The 19023-nt window shown below is 44.7% G+C and overlaps 2 protein-coding genes across 4 annotated transcripts in view; both read left to right on the top strand.

The window, feature by feature from the left end:
- Positions 1-9: 9 nt before the first annotated feature.
- Positions 10-15065, top strand: LOC119180308 (lysophosphatidylserine lipase ABHD12). The gene is made up of 4 exons (XM_037431476.2): positions 10-138; positions 5371-5642; positions 8065-8269; positions 12280-15065. Exons 2-4 carry the CDS (start codon positions 5371-5373, stop codon positions 12934-12936), a joined length of 1134 nt encoding a protein of 377 aa, XP_037287373.2. The 5' UTR covers positions 10-138; the 3' UTR covers positions 12937-15065.
- A 2773-nt stretch (positions 15066-17838) lies between these two features.
- HDAC6 (histone deacetylase 6) overlaps positions 17839-19023 on the top strand; it is a 45181-nt gene continuing 43996 nt past the window's right edge. Inside the window, exon 1 of one of the 3 annotated variants that reach the window (XM_075868929.1) lies at positions 17839-17861. Coding sequence is in view for 2 of the 3 variants with exons in the window: in XM_037430526.2 (XP_037286423.2) it covers positions 18229-18285 (57 nt within the window). In the remaining variant the exon portion in view is untranslated. Of the gene's footprint in view, positions 17862-17899; positions 18286-18364; positions 18392-19023 lie in introns of those variants that run through there. The other 2 variants (XM_037430526.2, XM_075868928.1) reach the window with 2 other exon arrangements.

Here is a 19023-nt window from a genome sequence, read left to right as displayed (position 1 = left end):
GGCACTCAGCGCCCCTACAGAGCGCAGTTTGGTACGTTTTTTATATTTTTTATTGTCGTAAATTATGCCGGCTTCATAGAAGCGTCAGCTGACACCAGCTGCAAATATGTTGCGCGCCTCCTAGAAGACGCCAGCACGGTATGTTTGTTCTCATCTTTCACTTTGCTTCGATGCTTCGGACAGAATATAGATCAACCGACCCAACACGGCAATCGGTTAATGCGTCACAATGCTGCGTTCTTATTAAGCATTATCTCAGCAGTCAACAAAAAAAAATATTGTTCTTAGAGGAGGCACTGGTCGTTCCTCAGCGAACTTTCATAATAACTCTTGCTAGAAATGCTTTTTGAAGGTGGTGTTAAGGCATGAATAGTCAATTGGGCTATGAGCGTTCACTCTTGTTTATTAACTGTGCTTCAGGCAGGCTTGCTCGGTGTTTCGTTCCGTCTTCGTTCGGAATGGCCAAGTAACAACATGCTCACCCTTCTGTTTTAACACGAAACAGTTCAAACGAGGTCGTGATTCAAACACCCCACCAGAATGTGCCATTCAAGGAGGCAGAGCGTAAAAGATCACTCGCAACATATGACATAGCGCTTGCCATGTGCTGTGTGTGTTATTCCATGTCCCGTACAGCTGTGCCGTAGTAAATCCCTGCTTAGAAATTTAGCGTGCAAGCCCCACTCGGCGCCGATCACAAATGATACAAATTGCGGAGATAAAAACACCCCCAGACACAAATCTGCTATCATCATCATCGTGAATCTCGTCACCGTCGCTGCTGCTGTCGTCGAGAGTAGTAATCGAGAGAGTTGTCTGCTGCTGGTGGCGGCGGAGGCGTTGTCGCTGTGCAGTAAGTAGTGCATGTTGGTGCGGCGCGCTACTTTTTCCTCGTCTTCGGAGCGTGCACGACCGACTGGCCTGACCCGCGACACGACGTTTGCGCGAGAAGGTGAGTTCAAAGGGTCGCGATCTTTCGCGTTTCGCCGCTCTGCTAACGTTGTGTGCGGCATCGCTAACCACTAGTTGCTCCGCTCCCTTCGGCAGTCAGCTGAAGCTTGCGTCATTCCCAACGGAGAAGGCGGGGAGGTGCTACCGTACAGCAAAGCTTCCTGGTGAGATGCGAGATTCGATTGTTCTCGGCGACTGCGTTTCTTGCGAGTGTTATTCGATGCGCGATCCCTGGGTAGCGCCGATTCTCAAGGTCTGGGGAGCGCTTTCGGGTGAGAGCAAGGCTGCAGCGCAAAATGCGAAAGAAAAAAAAAAAGATTATATAGCAACCAGGCGCGCCGTTTGTTCGCGCATAACAATGGGACAGCGTGTGAACTGGTGCAATCCGACGCGAAGCTTCCCTTCGGTACAGAACTTCGCCGCCGAGTTTGCGCCTATTGCGCACGTACCCGTTGAAGGTGCTGTTCGGACTCGCGTGATATCTAACCAATCTCGCCGATATGGAGGGACAATGCGATTGTGGCATTGGTTTTTAAGCTTCTATATAGCGAGCAGCCTAGTTGGGAGAAAAAAGAATCGAAAGAACTGTCGAAATACAGCGTAACTATAGCGCCGCTTCGAATGATTTGTGCGAAACGCCTGTTGGGCTTATGTGCAGATTTCACGCAACTAGTTTCATTTTTTTTTTGTTTCTTGACTTGCCCTTTACGAGGTAAAATATGACAGGCAAGACAAAACTCTCCGGCTTTGATTTATGGGCATGACTCACATGTCGCATAAGCTCTGACCTCTAATTATTTCTGATCCGAACAGTATGCTAGTTGCTTTTATAATATCAAAAGCATATGGAACGTTGAACCCTGCTCTTTTACACGATTTTTTAAAGGCATCAAAGCAACATAAAGCAACCTTCCTGTAGCATGTACGCTTTCCGCAGGAAGTGCACGAAGTCATTGAACTGTCGCCCACGAAATTGTGTTTTCGAACCTTTCTACAGATAGCATAGCTTGCAGCTGCTCACACATTTCAAAACTATTGTGTGGAAAGGCTGCTTTCATCAAGAGTACTCATTGCATTGGCAAACGAATTGCAGTGCCTGTTAGGATACCTAATTGTCATTGTATTTTAGGTCGAACAATATATAGTGTGGCCTTTTGTTTTAGCCACTTGCCCAGATAAGCCACCACAGACGTGCACTGTCCTTCTTTATGAAAGGGAGCAAGCTAGTGAATGGCTTGCACCATAGAGCTTTCTATATACACTAGAGAGAACTCTAGTGCTAGTGTCTATGGGAGCTGCAATGCGTAGCGCTTCAGCAAGCATGGGAATTATAGGTATGACATGACTTTGCCTAGTCTTCGTTCTTTACATCCTTCTGGCTTAACGGGTTCAATGCAGCAAGCATTCTTGAGGTCTTGTTTTACAGGCGATTGACCCATCTTCTAGGCACGCCGGGACCCACCAGTGGATTATGGGAAAGAAAATAACGAATAAAACATGACTTTTTATTTTTTATAACCTCTTTCAAAAAGAATGAGTTTCTTTGAAAACTAATACAAGCACACTTGCGAGGTACTCGCTATACCATAAATCATCATAATTTTTATGCTGTAGCAAAGCTGTGTCATTATTCCTCGTTCTGGGAAAAGTGTGGTACCTCCAACACACGTAAGGCATTAGTTCACTTCGTCGATGCTGGGGCTGGTCACGATAGAAAAATTATGGCTGGACCTTTTGTAATGGGCTGGAAGCATTCGGTGGCCTCTTAGTTACGAAATACGCACTGTGTGACACCTGGTTATCATTTACTCCTTGACGACGCTATATTACACATGTTAACGTCATTCCTTCCCGACAAGCAGACTGCATGGCGTCTTTTTGTGAAGGAGTTTCAAGCACCGGAACGGCTCTATGGTAGAATAGTGGACTGCCGCGAAGAGGGCCCAAGTTCGATCCCCATTCTATCCTTGATGTTTCTTCATATCTTTTTTTTTTCTTGTTTTACTTGATAGCAGTTACGAACACCAGCGGTGGCAGACAACTACGGTGCCAAAAACAGTCGTTGTGATCTCATAACAGCTTTCACTCCAACACATTTAAATAGGGTCCTAATGAAAACAAGAAGGTGCAAAAACACAACATGCCTTAAAGAGCCCTAAATCATTAAAGTTTAGCTCAAATCTATCTCTGAAGCTTCGGAGCTGAAAACTTTGGGAATAGAAGTAATATGTAAAATCTTTATTGCTATAAATGAGACAATGACGAAAATGAGGAATACACAATACGAGCATGCATAATGCTATTCCTCTCATCTTTCTGCTATTCCAAGAGCTAAAAATTTTATATGAACCCATAAAAACTTACTCTTTGGTTACTATAATGTACTATAACACGGTTCCGTTATCAGCAAGCTTTAGTAATGCATGTGTAACTGTGTCACAAATTCGAGAATGCCACATTTCACATAGACCTCATTCGAACTCCGTGCAGATTCATGTATTCTGTGTAAATTGTGGCATTCTTGCATATACAGCACTTGCAATACTAAAACTTGCTTTTAGGCTGCGTATTTCATATTCAGTCTGTGAAGTATGCATTATCTGTTTGCCTGCTTGTTCTGCAACACGTGGTGAATGAAATAACTGTTGCGGTGATGGTGTAGTGGTTAGAGCATTCGTCTCGCATGGTCTGTGGTTCAAATCCCGGTGCCGTGCAGTTCTCTACAGGATTAGAAAAAAAAGTCCCCGTAGTGATAGAACTTTATTAAGAGGCCTGGGGTGCAGCCTTACCAGTAACCACCGCCGGTAACGCACTCCCTCACCAGAGAAGGGTTGGCCACCCTGGTGCAGTATCTGGCCACTACCTCCCACATGCATACGTCAAATAACTAACTACAAAGAAGCAAATGATACACCTTGTAGTACTTTTCTGCCTCCTTCAAGTTGTCCTATGCTTGGACTTTGATGCGCATAAGATATCGCCCGAGCATTCCTATACGACTGCTATACTCAAAGTATTTGTAATTAAACTTTTTTACACAGATTTTGTGAATACCCTGAGCCTATAGTTTTATTTAAAGTGCTTCTTAAAAATTTATTCTTCTGCTTCTTACTTTTTCATTTGTTTTGGCATTTTTTTAGGTGTATCTCGCGGTAAATGTATATTGGTAAAGTTATATTGCAGTATTTGCTTCAGATGTAGGATTGAGGGCGTTCTTTAATCATCATTGCTGAGCTTGCATCACATTCCTACTGGCTGGTGAAATGCTGGACACGAGCTTCCTTTCAGCGAGATTTAGTTGCACGACAGACAGTATGCTTCTTATCTTACCTCTCATCATGTCCGAGATATAAGTCCTTCTCAGGCACTCTTGCAATATGGACAATCTACTGCATTGCTCACATGCAGTTTATCGGCTCAGTGAAAGGGAACTTGCCAAGAGCTGTGTGAAGTACCTGCTACACGCAGAACACTGTTCTTTCAGTTCTTATTGGCAGGCTTTCTTTCTTATCATTTCTATGGGTCATTTGTGCATTTCAGATAAAAGAGCAAATGATTTTCCCTCCATGCTATCACTATAATTTTTTCATGTTCTGACTGGGAATCTGTCTTTCTTGGAAATGTTCCTTTTGTTATGGACCCAGTGTAGAATATGGGGCTAAGGAAGATGACAGAACTGCAAAGCATAGCTTCATTGACATTGAACCGTCAGGTGCTCCTGCCTTCATAAAAGTATTGCACATTAGTGTGTGTGCATGTGTGTGTGTTGGTACACCCATATATATGGTTGTACCCACGTAGAAAAGCACATTCTCGGTAATGCTAATGTGTGTTCAAAACATCGAATTTAACTTGATCTTTATCATTGGACCGTACATTCTCCAGCATGGCCTATTTCTTGATTGTGTACACCTGTTATGCTAATTGTGTTATGTACAGCACATGAAGAATCTCGGCAATGTGCCCTACACAGGGAATCTCAACATTATGCAAACGTTGCAAATTTCACTCTGTAATATGTGCGAGTAATGTTGACGTACGTAAGTTTGTTTAATGTGCAGCGCATGGGGAGGTCCCAGCAATGTGCAGAAGCTGAAATTCTCCCTGAATAATAAGCAGTACATATGGAATGCCTTTGAATGTTGCCATGTGTAACATAGCGACAAAGAATTCCAAGATTGTGTTTTTATGTGTTAGTCTTGTGTGTTAAGCTGTTGTATTATGCACACTGTGCGGTACATAGCGTGTCAGAACTATGTGCATATGCCGCCATTTTTACCGAGCAATGCGACTTGCATAGAGTCAAGTGATGCTCAGATGATTGCATTATTTAGAATGAGCCATACGATGATCTCTCACTGACAGTGTGGATATGCTGCGATACGTAATGTGCAACATCAGGAATTTATTTTCGCACAGATGCTGCGCTGGCGAGGCTCCACTGCTCCGACTGCGGCCGAAACGTCGCCGCAGAAGGATGAGAGGCAGGCGCGTGTTCCCCCAAAACGGAAGCAGCGCAGCGCGCTATCTGTGCTTCTATTACTTCTGGCGTCGATAGCCATTGGGATCCTGGTCATTGCGCCGGCCGTGTTCTACGTGTCACCCTGGATCCGACACAAGACTGTCTTCCTGACCTTCGTCAACCTTCCACCTTTCCCTCGCCTGAACGACCCCAGATCGTACGACCTCAGGTCCGACTACTACTGCCTAAAAAAAAAATGTTGTTTTTTTACAATTTTTTAATTCTTTTATTACAAACAGGGTGTCAGTTGGGTTCCCTGAATCTGTGCACTGTCTCCTTAAAGGGGCCCTGAAACACTTTTTGAGCATGGTCGGAAAACGCTGCCGATCGGCAGTAGAGGCTCCCGACAGCACGCGAGCCAAATATTATAGCACAACACGTCGCCTGGAATTCACAATAAATTATCAGTCAGCGTAATATTGCTTTGTCTTCTCTCAACAATATTCGGAATATGCCCAAAAATCACACGCGAATAACCCATCTGTCAGCCATTGGCTCATTTGAACATGGCGCGCTCGCTCGTTACAGAGGTCGCCGCGGCAGGCCTCAACTTGTCCACGCGTGCGCGCGAGATCGCACCGAAAAAGCGGAGCATTAGAAGAAAAAAAAAAGAAGAGTGCTCAAGGCCACGAGGCGCGCGTGACGTTTTTCTGTGACCCTGCCATCCCTCCCTGCTTAGCTTCCAGCGCTTGCCTCGGGACGAGAGAAGAGAGAATGCTAGAGCAGAATGCGACAAACCTTTGTAACTCCACTCGCATTGGACGGATTTCAAAAATTTTTGTGGCGCTAATTCGTGAGGTAATAAGCTTTTCCAGTGAATTCATTCCGTGGTTACTTGGAAAAGCGTTTAAGGGCCCCTTTAAAGGTATGCTAGAGGCAAATAGCATTTCATGTCAGAATGAAGGATCAATGCTTGAGAATGTCTAAGACGTTAGTATAGTATATTCTCGTTTAATGGAGCCTGAAGGGATCAGGAAAATGTTCCATTAAGAGTTTGATTTATTCAACAGGAAACGGGGATACAGAGTACTCGTCACGATGGTCTAGTGGCTAAGGTACTCGACTGCTGACCCACAGGTCGCGGGATCGAATCCCAACTTCAGCGGATCGATTTCAGATTTAGGCGAAAATGCTTGAGACCTGTGTGCTTAAAGTGAGGTGCATATTAAAGAACCCCAGTTGTTCGAAACTTCCGGAACCCTCCACTACAGCTTCTCTCACAATCACATCGTGGTTTTTGGACGTTAAACCACAAGATTATCAACTACAGGGGTACAGAATTCAAGTACAAAACCGATCATATTAAACGTAGTTGTTGCATATGAGCAACGATGCCATTTTAGAGATTTCTTTTTCAGGAGAGTCTGCTATATTACGTGCTACAGCACTTTAGTTATCAAGAAATTACGATCAATGCAGGACACTATTGGCACCACCAGTGGTGCACTCAGGTACACAAGCCTGATGTCATAGTATACATTGATGACATAGGCCTTGGCACAATTAATCGCAAGTACCCTAAATACCCATGACAAAAAGTAACCCTTCTTTCCATTACAAAACAGAATAAAATGAAAATTTTTGCATTTCAGTCTGGCGCCGGCAAAACCAAAAAAAGAAACTCGCTTTGCCATTTGGAACAATGCAAGCTTGGCTTTTTCCGTGATATGTTCTCCTGAAGCCCCTTGCACTGCTGTTGTGCAATGCAGACATGGCGAATGCTATGTCACTAGGTGGTTCCCGGAAGCAGATGGTTTGGATGGTGTGAATGGCGTGCGGACAAACAAAATTGGATTTTCTTTCAAACTGAGTGATTTCTTGGCACGAAACATCAGCAAAAGGTTTCTGGAAGACTATTTCAGCAATCTGCATCAAAGTAACGCTTTTATTTAGTATCCCTATACGGGTCTCTACTACTTACATGACTGATATTTCAAGGGAATTTTGTGTATAATGGTTGCCATATTCATTTTTTTTTTCTTTTGAACTTCGTTGTGGTGTGTGTTGAGCTACCTGTTCAGTTATTTTCACTGTGTGGGGTGCTTTGCTTTCAACATCTGTACGGTTCATATTGTGAGCACCTCTGCTACTTTGAATGAGTGCTTTGTTTTGTCTGAGATCAAGATTTATCCGTAAATACAGCCAACTAATGCATGTTCATACCCCAGGAGGTCAAAATTTTCTGAACCCTTCGCTACGGCATCTCTCATAATCATATAGTGGTTTCATAATCATATGTTAGGCTCGGTAGTAGAATGCTTGACTGACGAGCGAAAGACCCGGGTTCAAATCTCACTTGACTCCGTATCTATTTCTCTCATTTCCTTTTTTTTTCTCATTTCACGCGATAGCGGATAGGACAGAGGCGAAGTGACGGGCGACTACGGCGACAAAATCTGCTGTTGTTATGACAGCTGGTCATTACAGCTTCTTTCATAACAACCCTCGCTGTATAACATGTCATAGATATTATTAAACACAGTCTAGGCTTTCTTTGCCTGGGAGAAGCTTCAGTGCTTCTTTTCATTGCTATATGCCTACATAAACCAATATTCCTAAATGCCGGCCCTCAGGAGTGCCTGAACTTGCAGGTGCGCACACAACTTCTACCTGGACTCCGAGGAGGCAGGTCTGCAGCTCGGAGCCTGGCACATTCCTCCGGCTTCCTCTGTGGATCGGCTAGGCTGTGATAAGCTAGACCAGGACTGGTTTGCGCACGACAAGAGACCTATAGTGCTGTACTTGCACGGAAATGGTGGCTCTCGAGCTGGCGGTCACCGTGTCAGCCTCTACAAGGTATGTACGGGTACTAGAAAAAGGTTGTCTCAGTGGTAGGCCGTTTAATGACATAGCACTAGGTGGTGCTACAATTTCATTCTCATATTGTATCTGCCTTACGATCAAATGGCGTTTAGCACTGGATTATGCTACGATGTCATTCTGCCCTATAATCTAAAGCAGGCAACTGAAAGTGGTGGTGTTGGAAAACTGTTTTTTCCATCCTTGCCAATGATTTCTGTCGTTCTGCAGTCTTGGTCCATGCAAGGAGGTTCTATAGAACCTCTGGAGTGGCGATCTCGGCCGCCGCCAACGGGAGCAAGTGAAGCCGTCGGCGGCCATATTGCTAGAGGAAAAACGGGGCGGAACCGCCATAGACCGCAATGGAATACGCGCGTTGCGCGCATTGTTTTGCAGTTATACGATAAAAAAAAATGAGATGGAAACCACTTTTACGTTACACCAACGAATAAATGCCTCTTCTTGTTTATTAAACAAATTATTCCACACACCCATTGTCAGCTGCACGCTTTCAGATCAATCTGTTGTCGAGAGATGCTTTGCATATCGAGCTTGCTGGTGCACTATTGCGGTACAAAAGGGCTGTAGTATATATTGGAGTTTTAAGAAATGTGCCTGCAGATACTCAAGATCAAGGGGAACACGACATTTGCTCGCCTCTTTCATATATGTGCTTGTGTGTGTGTCGGCAGATTACCATACAATATATATAAAGAAGTTGAAATAATTAAAGCTAAAGTTGGAAAAGAGAGATAATTAAGTGAACTGGGAGTCACCAGTAATTTTTCCAGATTTATCAAATTCTAACCACATTACAGGCGGAACCGAAACCGAAGCACCAATGTCGCGTGCAACCGACAAACTCCAGAAGACGTACCCCAAATGACAAATGAATTGTTTGTAAGAACAATTTCAGTGGCATTAGTTATGCATAATATTTATCAACTTCCGTTGGCGACGTGTGTTGTCATGGCAAGCGCAGTCTTCAGAGCCTAGAAGTGAGGTTACTTGATGGTTGATAATACGCCACTCACTCTGGTAACTTCGTCGATCGGCGTTTTGGGTTCGGTTTCGTCGGCAAGATAGAACGGATTTCAAAGGTTCATGTCTCATCTTGTTTTAGATGCAGTGGCTTATTTTTGTGACTACATTCTGTATGAGCTACGTCAAGGAGGTAGAAACTAACAGGTTTTTGCAGATGCATTTGGAAAGCAGGAAAAATCGAAGGTGCACTGTCAGGCCGCAGTCTGGTTGTCTGCCCCGTTCTGTCGAAGCAGCATTCTTCTAAGTGAATAGAACAAGGGTGATCACCGTCCTTAGCCCTCCAGCTATTTTTTCGAACAGCACGTTCCCAGGCAGAATTCAGCGCACTGTCTTTTGAAAACCTGTAACATGGATAATCACGGCATGGAATTGTTCCCTACGTTTGCGAATTCCTTGATAAACATGCACCAAATTCGATATTCGCTCGCCAAAAAGAATGTGCATGCACGCCGTCAGTCTTGCCTTGTAAAACAACACCGAAAAACTTGGAATTCAAAGGGCATTCAGACGTCCTACTCGTTTCAATGTTTGATACGTGCAGCCACAGACCGCGCAAGTCCTTCGTTCATAAACTTCAAACTCAGAGACAATTTAAAGCATCAAGTTACCTTCCATACAGCCATACACATGTATTACATGCATGCGCACCTTTGATATTGTTTCTAATTTAACAAAATATGCGAAAAAACAGGCGATCGTCAGCAAAAGAAGTGAGAATACTTGCACGTGAAAAGTGATCCCAGGCATATTCTTGATGCGATTTGTGCAGCCATAAGCAGCGCACAAAGTCACCATGGCCTTTTAAAATCTTTAACTGCTTTACAAAAGCATGTCACAGTCTCCAAACGCCACAGCGAGGGCGGAGCTACAAAGCGCACTTTGTCGTTTGCTTCAGAGTTTTTCCTTTTTCAATATGGCGGCGACCAGCTACTTATCGGGGCGCACCTCTACTCCAGAAAACATGGTATAGAACCTCCTTGGGTCCATGCAATCAGTGGTTAAAGGTTGATCACTGGAAGTGCATTGGAAACTCTAAGTCTAGCAAAAGTTAAGCCAACCTTGCCAACCAAAAGTTACTTTATCTGGTCGCTAGAAATATGTAGGTTTTCATGAAAGCAGACCGTGGTCAGATTAACCAACAGTAACCTTAGGAGCAACTTCAGTGTTTAATTATAGTGGGAGAATTGAAACATTTTGTCGTTGAATGACCGAGGAACTCTCGCCAAACATGATGCATGGGAAAAGCATGAAAGCCAGATGATAAAATAATAAGCGCTGATTACAATAGTTACAAAGGTACCCATCTCGTGTGCTTGTGCTGGCGGAAATAGGCGCACATCCCTCTTGCAAAACGTCCAGCTCAAGATTGTCAAGGCCTAAAATCTCGGACAGATCGCCTGTCTCAGTGCTTCACGTTGTGCATTAAAAATGTTTCTCTCCTCTATTAGTATATCTAGTAGAATTAAGCTCTTTGCTTATGACTGTTCTCGTGCACACTATTCTCACCTATGCCTATACGATGTATTTCCTTCTTCTTTTCTCTCTCTCTTTTTTTCTTTTTGTATGAGACCCGTCGCACAGTCTTGCGCAAACAATTTGGTTAAATATTGTGGTACTATCTCATAGGCATTACAGTTGAACCCCTTTATAAGAGACAATGATCAATCAATTGTGTCTTGTATGTAAGTGACAAAGGGGTATAGGAGACACCATTGTGGCTACATTGAAATAGATGTTGATAAGAAAATGCATGTGTGGTACCCTGCTTATAAGGGATACTGCAAATCCTTGTGTATCTCTCTTATAAAGGGGTTCAACTGTATTCAAGTCTCTCACAAATCCTTGTGCGAAGGGTTTCTAACCACCGGCAGATGATCTTATGTAAATGTTCCTTTGCTTGCCTACTTAACTGTGATTAGTAAAATGCCGTTCTATGTAAGATTTTTTTCTTTTTCTGCAACATTCTCTGGCTGAAGTTCTGCCTTCTGAATTCCTATGTGTTTGTTTATCCACGTGTAATATCCTCAAAACACACAGTATGTTATAGATGGTAGGGAAGGAGGACACAAGTAACAGAGAGCAAAGGTGAAAAAAAAGCATAATAGAAATCGGTGTGAAACTCAAATGTTAGTATAGTAGCAATGTCCAGTAATAAAAAAAGTGAAAGATGGCACTGATTCAAACACCGTAAGTACAAAGCTTAAAGGTCAGTATAGTGAATCCAGTTGGAATGTTTAATAATATAAAGTAAAATATCACTAGTTGAAAATTCCAACAAAATATTGCTACATGCCAGTGCAATATGTAGGAACCTTATAGCACTGCGTCAGTTTAACTGAGTCACTTTTAAAAAGCATTGTGTATTGTATGTTTACTATTGATGCCAGTAGGTTACTTTGTTCAGCAAAGGTTTTAGGAAGAAATAACTTTGACATGACAGCATTACAGGAGGAGACATTGACGTTATGGCAATGACCTCTACGAGGAGATGCGAGTACTGGTGGGTGCATCAAGAACGACCGGAGAGTGGCGTCGTTATAACATACTTTATGAAAAAGTGACGTGCCAGCTTCCTCATCTAGGCCAGGCCACGTTTTAGAAACAGCTTGTCCAACACAGCTTACATACAGTTGGGTCTACTGGTAAAGGGAACAGTTGCGTGTGCCGCACATTTCTATTTCACTCTCTTGCATAAGCGCAGTGGCTTAGATTTACACAAAACGTGTAGTGACTGGTTGTTCTGGCTCCTTTTGACAGACTAGTGTCCCGCATAAGCATTGTTTCCTTATCCATTTGCTACTAGAGGTCCTGCAATTTGAACGGTGCTCATTGTAGTGTTTCATTTAACAGTGGACGGTACTGTACACGAATGACCTTTTTGGCCTAAGTCTTCAAAGCACAGGTCACTTCATGATTGTAGCAAGTGTCGGAAAACATTGACCGATGCGGCCATATATATGCAGGTGCTGACTGGACATATGGATGCACACGTGTTGGCAGTCGACTACAGGGGCTACGCTGACTCTGGCTCTGGTCCAGGCGGGCCCTCTGCCGAGGCACTTCCACGGGACGCCCGCACTGCGCTGCGCTGGCTCCAGGCACGCACAGCGGGCCGGCCATTAATAGTGTGGAGCCACTCACTGGGAACCGGCGTGGCCGTACGCCTCATGGAAGAGTTGCACCGCCGCGGAGAACCGCTACCGACGGGTCTCATCCTCGAAGCCCCGTTCGACGCCCTGCACCATGTAGCAGCCACGCATCCGCTGTCGCTTCCCTACCGTTGGCTGCCCTACTTTGAGTGTGCCTTCGTCGACAGCCTGAAGAACGACCCCGTCGTCCAGTTTGACAGCGCCGCTCGTGCCCGCCGCGTTCCGTCCAAGCTGCCCGTGCTAGTGCTGCACGCGCACGACGACGCGACGGTCCCGTTTCGGTTGGGTGAGGCATTGCACAATGCACTGCACGAAGCTCGCCGAAACCAGCCCGGCGCAGGACCTCTGCGGCTGCACGCCTACGACGGCCGGTTGGGTTACGGCCACAAGCACATGCACCGCGACCCGGAACTGATTTCCACGGTGACAGAGTTCTTCGCCCTCAACGTCACTGATGCGCGACGTCAGTGAGTCGGTGGGGACCCACCTGCGGTAGTGTTCGACATTTTGTCGACCACCAAGAGCATGTTGGAGACAGCGCTTGCAATCCGGGACCAAGTGTGCTTTCAATAACTCGATTCTACGATGTGTAGTGGGGGCAGACATGTCCAGTATTCCTGGCATCTTGGTTCCACGAACTCGCGCGATTGCCACGACTGCACCAGCGGGCGTTGAAAATTCGCTGGGCAGGACGTGCCTTGATGCATGCAAAGGAAGATTTAGCAGCGTAGACATTCGTTTATGCTTATGTGGTTGCATGTCGTGTTGAATTGGTAATTCGAAACAGACAAACACAAAGCTTGTCATTGTCTGTTCTTTCTTCAATCTTTACTAGCTATGCACTACCAGTTTAACAAAAGTTGAAACATTGTTGCGGTTTACTACAGCCAGTTTGTACCAACTTTGGAATGATGTATTGTGAAGCAGAGTGTTTTTTTGTGTGTTTTTATTCTACGACGGGTGTGAAGCTTTCTGCGAATGGCACCCGACCCCTAAAAGAGAGAGAGAGATTGGTCTACCTTTAGGCCAACCGTTTGCAGCTTGCTTGTAGGCATGTTAGAGCTGAAGCTGATGTCGTGCGTGGGCTCCCGAGTGACGTGTGTTTTACATGTCATGTTAGAAGTCAAGTTTTTGGCGGAACTTATAAGGCTTGTCAATCTTGATGTGCAAATTCAAAGGCTCGAAGTTAATGCGGCAGTGTTGTGGCTCCGAGTTTGACCTTCCTACGGTCGGCTGTTTCCCACTTCTTGCATTAGGTTGTATTGTCGTGTCAGTGCCTTCGTGACCCCATTCACTTTTTGCTCTTTCCTTGCAATCTGCGTGTCTTGCATGATACAGCTGTAGTTGAATGGGTTTAATATGGCAGCGGAGAAATGCATCTTCCTAACTTTTTCTAAAGTTCGTGTGAGCAACATTTGTTGGAAGTCCTGTGCAGCTCTATTTGTGTGAGGAGTACAGGTTACTCGGAACACTAGTCTTCTTCGAGGTTGTTTTGGCGTTTCGCAACACTACCGCTGGTGGTAGCGTTTCGACAGAATCTATACTGGCTCATGGAAATATGTTTGAACGTGCCCATATTGGGGGCAGCAATCTCATGCATGTGTTAAGCAAATGTATGTATACTTTGAGCAAGTAGATGATGTGCTGCACCCAAGTGCATTGTATGTTGAGCTCACCGCAGTGACTTTTTGGCACATTCGTTGCGACTATGTTGCACGGCATTACGTTACTTTTGTGTGAGCATTCGCAGGTTTCTCTGGGATCGACGCAGTGCGTGTGTGACGTGATCCTTTTCTAAAGGGAGCACGTAGTGTGCATTCTTTGGTTGATGACCTCTAAGATGTGACATAAAAGCCCACAGGCCTGCTCCTCATCTGTCCAGCGATTAGATAGGCCCCTCTTTTTATATATACGAGTGGATAGGTTCTAGGTGTATAGTTATATTAACTGTAAGGTGTTCTCTTTGGCATTGGATCATACTGTACTTTGTCATCTGAAAGGGAACAAAATTTAGGTCAGTATCTTTTCTCTTCTTTTTGTCACCCATAGGTGGCATCCATGTCGATGTCTCAAATGACAGCATTCTAGATCCTTATTTTGAGGTACAGATCTTGGAGGCTGTTGTTCTGCGAGCAGTATGTAGCAGACGCAATCATTGCAGCCAGATTGTGATGTTTCTATGGGAACACGTACATTAGTACTGTATTTTGTGATGATACGATTAGACGCAATCTTGTATCAACTGTAATGAAGTTCCTGGGAGATAAGGAGACCAGCATTTATTTCTTTTCAACTAGTACGTAACAAAATGCGTAGCTTACGCAATTTGCGGAAGCCCTATGAAATGTGATGGAAGTGCTAACTGCATGGGTGGAGTGTCGACAACTCGGTGATATATTGAAAACTAGGATGGTGGTAGCTATAGGCGTTAATCAAATTATTTGAGGAGTGCCTTATAGGAGGGTGTGCCAAGCATAGTGATCATTTACTCCTTCAGTGAAATGAATGTTTTATACACTTGCTATATGTAATAATGAAAAAAAAGATATTTTTGCAGTGTGTTGGTATAGTAGTTAATAAAAGCAGTACTTGATTGTGTATCATGGTGTATTTTTTGGCAGCAGAGTGCAATTTTTTGCAGCGAAAGTTGTTGTGAGATCACAACACGAGTCACGCGCAGCACCGTAATTGTCCGCCACCGCACGTGTCCTTATCCATTATCGCACGAAATGAGAAAAGAACACTCAAATAAACACCAAGGACATGTGGTGACACAGCGGGATTCGAACACGGGTCCACTGCGTGCCAGCCCAGTATTCTACCGCTGAGCCACACCGGTGCTTGGGGCCTTAGGCAGGCTTGATGTCGGGAAAGGAATTGCGTTAATGTTAGTAATAAAGCGTTTTAGAATGGCAAAGGAACAACCAGGCACCACACAATGCGATTCTCATAACGAGTGGGTCGTCTGATGCTCCAACACTTAACAAAAGCTTGTTCTTCATCACCTGTTAACTGTGGCACATACTCACTTCAGGCGTCATTCTTCATTGTAAGCCAATGAATGCTACTCAAACTTTGCACGAAACTGGTTGCAAGTGTAGGGGATACCACAGTTCTTCGAAGAATATCGACGGATAGCATAGTGCATGCCGGCCTACTACGCAGAAATTATGATTGTTTATGCTGTAGTGGATATCCAGCTAGTGTGCTTCTAACATTTACCCAAAGAGTGTTTAAAAAAAAGCTCATATGTTTTTTTGTGTGTGAACTACTGGTACACCACGCGCAGTAAACCAGAACAACACCAGGCCTGTGCGGAAGAAGCAGCACAGTCTCGGCGAAAGGTGGAAGAGCGGCCTTTCAGAGTGTCTTCTAAACACTCTTTCGGTAACTGCTGCAATAATAACAGCTACGTCTAATAATAAACCTAGGATCAGAAAACGAACTAAAATTGAGTGCTAGTCTGAAGTGACCAGTCCTGAACTGATTTGTTATTTTCACGTAAGCGATCTCTCTTAACGTCCATCCTGGTCGAAGTTAGACCGAGGTCACTTTCTGTTGCGGGCCCATCACAATTGCCTTTTTAGCACAGGCTGCAGAAGTGAGGTAACCTCATTCAAGAAATCCAATCTTGATTGGGACTTGATTGCCATTATAAAGTATCAAATTTGACACATTAGGTATTATTTAGTACTGTGGGAAAGTATTGGGTCATGTTTAATGATGGGAAAAGTGCGAGAGGAATGCTGAGGAAAAAAACTCCAAGTACAAATTGTGTTCTAGTGCGTCGTTTATTGCCCTATGTTGTGTTACAGAACACTTACCACACAGACTGCTCGATCACACGCTCGAATTGTCACCGGTAGCCCGACTTCGGCAACCTCATCTTTACTTGCTTATCTAGATGTTGATATACACCAACTACTGCTCTCCTTCTGTAATCCCTCAACGCATCTCGGTCACTTCGTCGTTGAAAGGTTGAAATGCTTGCACATTCTGGTGCCTTCAGTAGATGTCTATACTGATTGTGTGGTACAACGTCTGCTTCATGTGGCTGTTCTGTTCAGTGCGTTCTTTGGGGCATTTCTATTTCAGTAAATCGACGGGGGCGAAAATGCCTTAGGCCCATGAGCTTCAGATTTGGGTTCACATTAAAGAACCCCAGGTGGTGGAAATTTTTTGAGCGTTCCACTACGGTGTCTCTCAATCATACGGTGGTTTTGGGACGTTAAACCCCACATATCAATCAATCAATCAAATTAATTTCAGCAGGTGAATCAGGGTGAACGTTAAAAAACCCACTGCTATCTTTTATGTTTTAACTTTTTGGTGACCCTGAATATTTACACACCTTCACATCGACCGCCATTTGGCCAAGTTAGCCATTCTATAGACATAAACATCCCCAAACAAAAAAATATTCCTGGGTACGGTCCTGGCTTTGTTATGATAGTTGTACAATAAAAGAACTTGCAGAAAAGTTATAACATAGCTTATTCAAGCACAAACTGTGCTTACACCCAGGACTGAGGGGCGCCTGTTTGCTGTTGCACTGCAGAATCAAGCCTAATTAACAATTGGTGTCAGTTTACCCTTGTAATCGCTAACGCAATGTCTCCACCAAAATTTCCGTTAAACACACAGCTGTATAGACAAGGACATCACGTGTTAGTATGCAGGCTCCTTTACGACCCGCACACAAAGAAAAAACTCGCCAGACGGCGACGTCGCATTGCCATTGTGGGAGATGGTGCGCATATAAGGAGAGGGCAGGCCACGCTCTGACGCATTAATTGTTACGTGTATGTGTGAGAATGTACTAATGCTTCAATGAGCATGCTAATCGTAAACCGCATGCGTCGGCAAATCGTTAGTAGGAGGTAAACCAGTGACTGCTGCGCGCGCTAGAACCGAAATAAAACGCAAGTAAGTAGTACATAAATTAGCACGGAAATGATATTGGGCTGGATTAAGAAAATGTCAGAGCAGCAAACAACCTTTAGCTACTACTGAACTAGAGTGTACTGGCACACTGTAACAGCCACCGTGTACTACACCTTCGAATACCGTTATGTTAATTGACTTGGGGTGCTATTCTGGACATTGTCGAATCGCGCCATGTCGTCAAATTCCGCCATTGGTCGATGCTAATTGGCCAAGTCAGTAGGTGTTCTGTGGCCAAGTGAGCTGCTGCGACTTTTCTGATTGGCGTAAAATGCCGCCATTTGAAAATTTGACAATATAGCGGAATTCGACCGTGATTAAGCACAGTTCAGAACGGCACCCTTGGCCCGCCTTGGTCATTCCGCCGCCGTAGGGAATACGACGCCAGCGCCATACAACCGCATTTCGTAGGAGAAACATCACGCACAGTTTCGACGATAACGCTCGTCGAGGTACTAAATTTTTTTCTACACTCGCCCGTGAAAAATACCTGTTGACCGCATGTGACTGCATGGTTTCTTGTTTGGGGTCACGTGTAGCGCCGTTGTCACGTGCGAGCGGACTGACAGAACGCGCAGGAAAGTGCATCAACCTGGCGAGCCTTCGCTGCGAGCCCTGCAAAGTCCCATCATGCTGAAACATCTGTGCGCTTGTAGCTGTTCTCGCGTAAAATGCGCCGGCGCGCACGCTTCTCTAGTTGCCCTGTAGAGCGTCATCGTTGAAGCCGCGCCTTCGAATCGGAAACTAACGACGGTTGAGGCACGCTGTGTTCGTTCTTTCGTTCTTGTCTCTGCTAACCACGTTGCTTCTAAGTGAAGGATGGCTGCAGTGAATGACGAAGGGGGAAGAGGTGATCATCACTCCGCAAAGTTTGGGGTGAGTTGGCGGATCATTTACCTTCGTAGTGGAGGAACCATGCGTAGTGTGCAATGTTGATGTATACACTTCCTTTTTTTTACTGTATGGCTTGATGTTTAACGCGGTGAGTGTTCATATCGGATATATGGTCTCAGTAGAGAATGACATTTAAGAAATGAAGTAAACCGCTTGAACCCGGGCATATTTGACAGAACGGTGAGCCAGTTGCGATGTGAATGCGGTTGCTTTCGATAAGCTTTTTTTTTTTTTATTGCGGGCTCTAGTGATTACAACGCGGCACTGCCGGCGGCTGGTTGTCCCACTGTGTGTCTATCCACGAACGTTATTACCTTATTAAGTCATTTGGCAAAGCTTGCGTAAGACATTTGAGAGATGACTCGCGAATCGCTGTGAATTTCTCGCACTGTTGCTTCTACGTTTTCAGTCGCTGATCTGCGCGGTAACATCTCTGCTGTGTGGTGTGCAACACGGCGAGGACAGATTGACCGGGTGTTGCGACTCGGGGTGCTGAGTCGTATCCCACCGCTGATCACCAGTTGTTGTGATCCCGGGGTGCTGTGGTAGCGTGGTGTAGCTTCGGGTTGAGGAAACGACCGCTTACAAGATGGGGATACGAAAAACAAACAAGGTTTATGGCACTATTTACAAATATTTACAGCATGAGGTTAAGAGTTCACAAACCACGAGCGTGGTGGTTAAACCTTTTCTTGGTTCAGAGCCATCACAAACTACGAA

Source organism: Rhipicephalus microplus, chromosome 7 (assembly GCF_043290135.1).
Source record: "Rhipicephalus microplus isolate Deutch F79 chromosome 7, USDA_Rmic, whole genome shotgun sequence".
Taxonomy (NCBI): domain Eukaryota; kingdom Metazoa; phylum Arthropoda; class Arachnida; order Ixodida; family Ixodidae; genus Rhipicephalus; species Rhipicephalus microplus.
The sequence above is the reverse complement of the archived record's forward strand: the minus strand, read 5'-3'. Positions and strand labels throughout refer to the sequence as shown.

What these genes read in the sequence shown, in the direction of transcription:
- LOC119180308 (XM_037431476.2), top strand. Translation starts at nt 5,371, where the DNA reads ATGCTGCGCTGGCGAGGCTCCACTGCTCCGACTGCGGCCGAAACGTCG. An exon ending in CCCAGATCGTACGACCTCAG is followed by an intron (nt 5,643 to 8,064) that starts GTCCGACTACTA and finishes CTGAACTTGCAG; the next exon opens with GTGCGCACACAACTTCTACC. An exon ending in ACCGTGTCAGCCTCTACAAG is followed by an intron (nt 8,270 to 12,279) that starts GTATGTACGGGT and finishes ATATATATGCAG; the next exon opens with GTGCTGACTGGACATATGGA.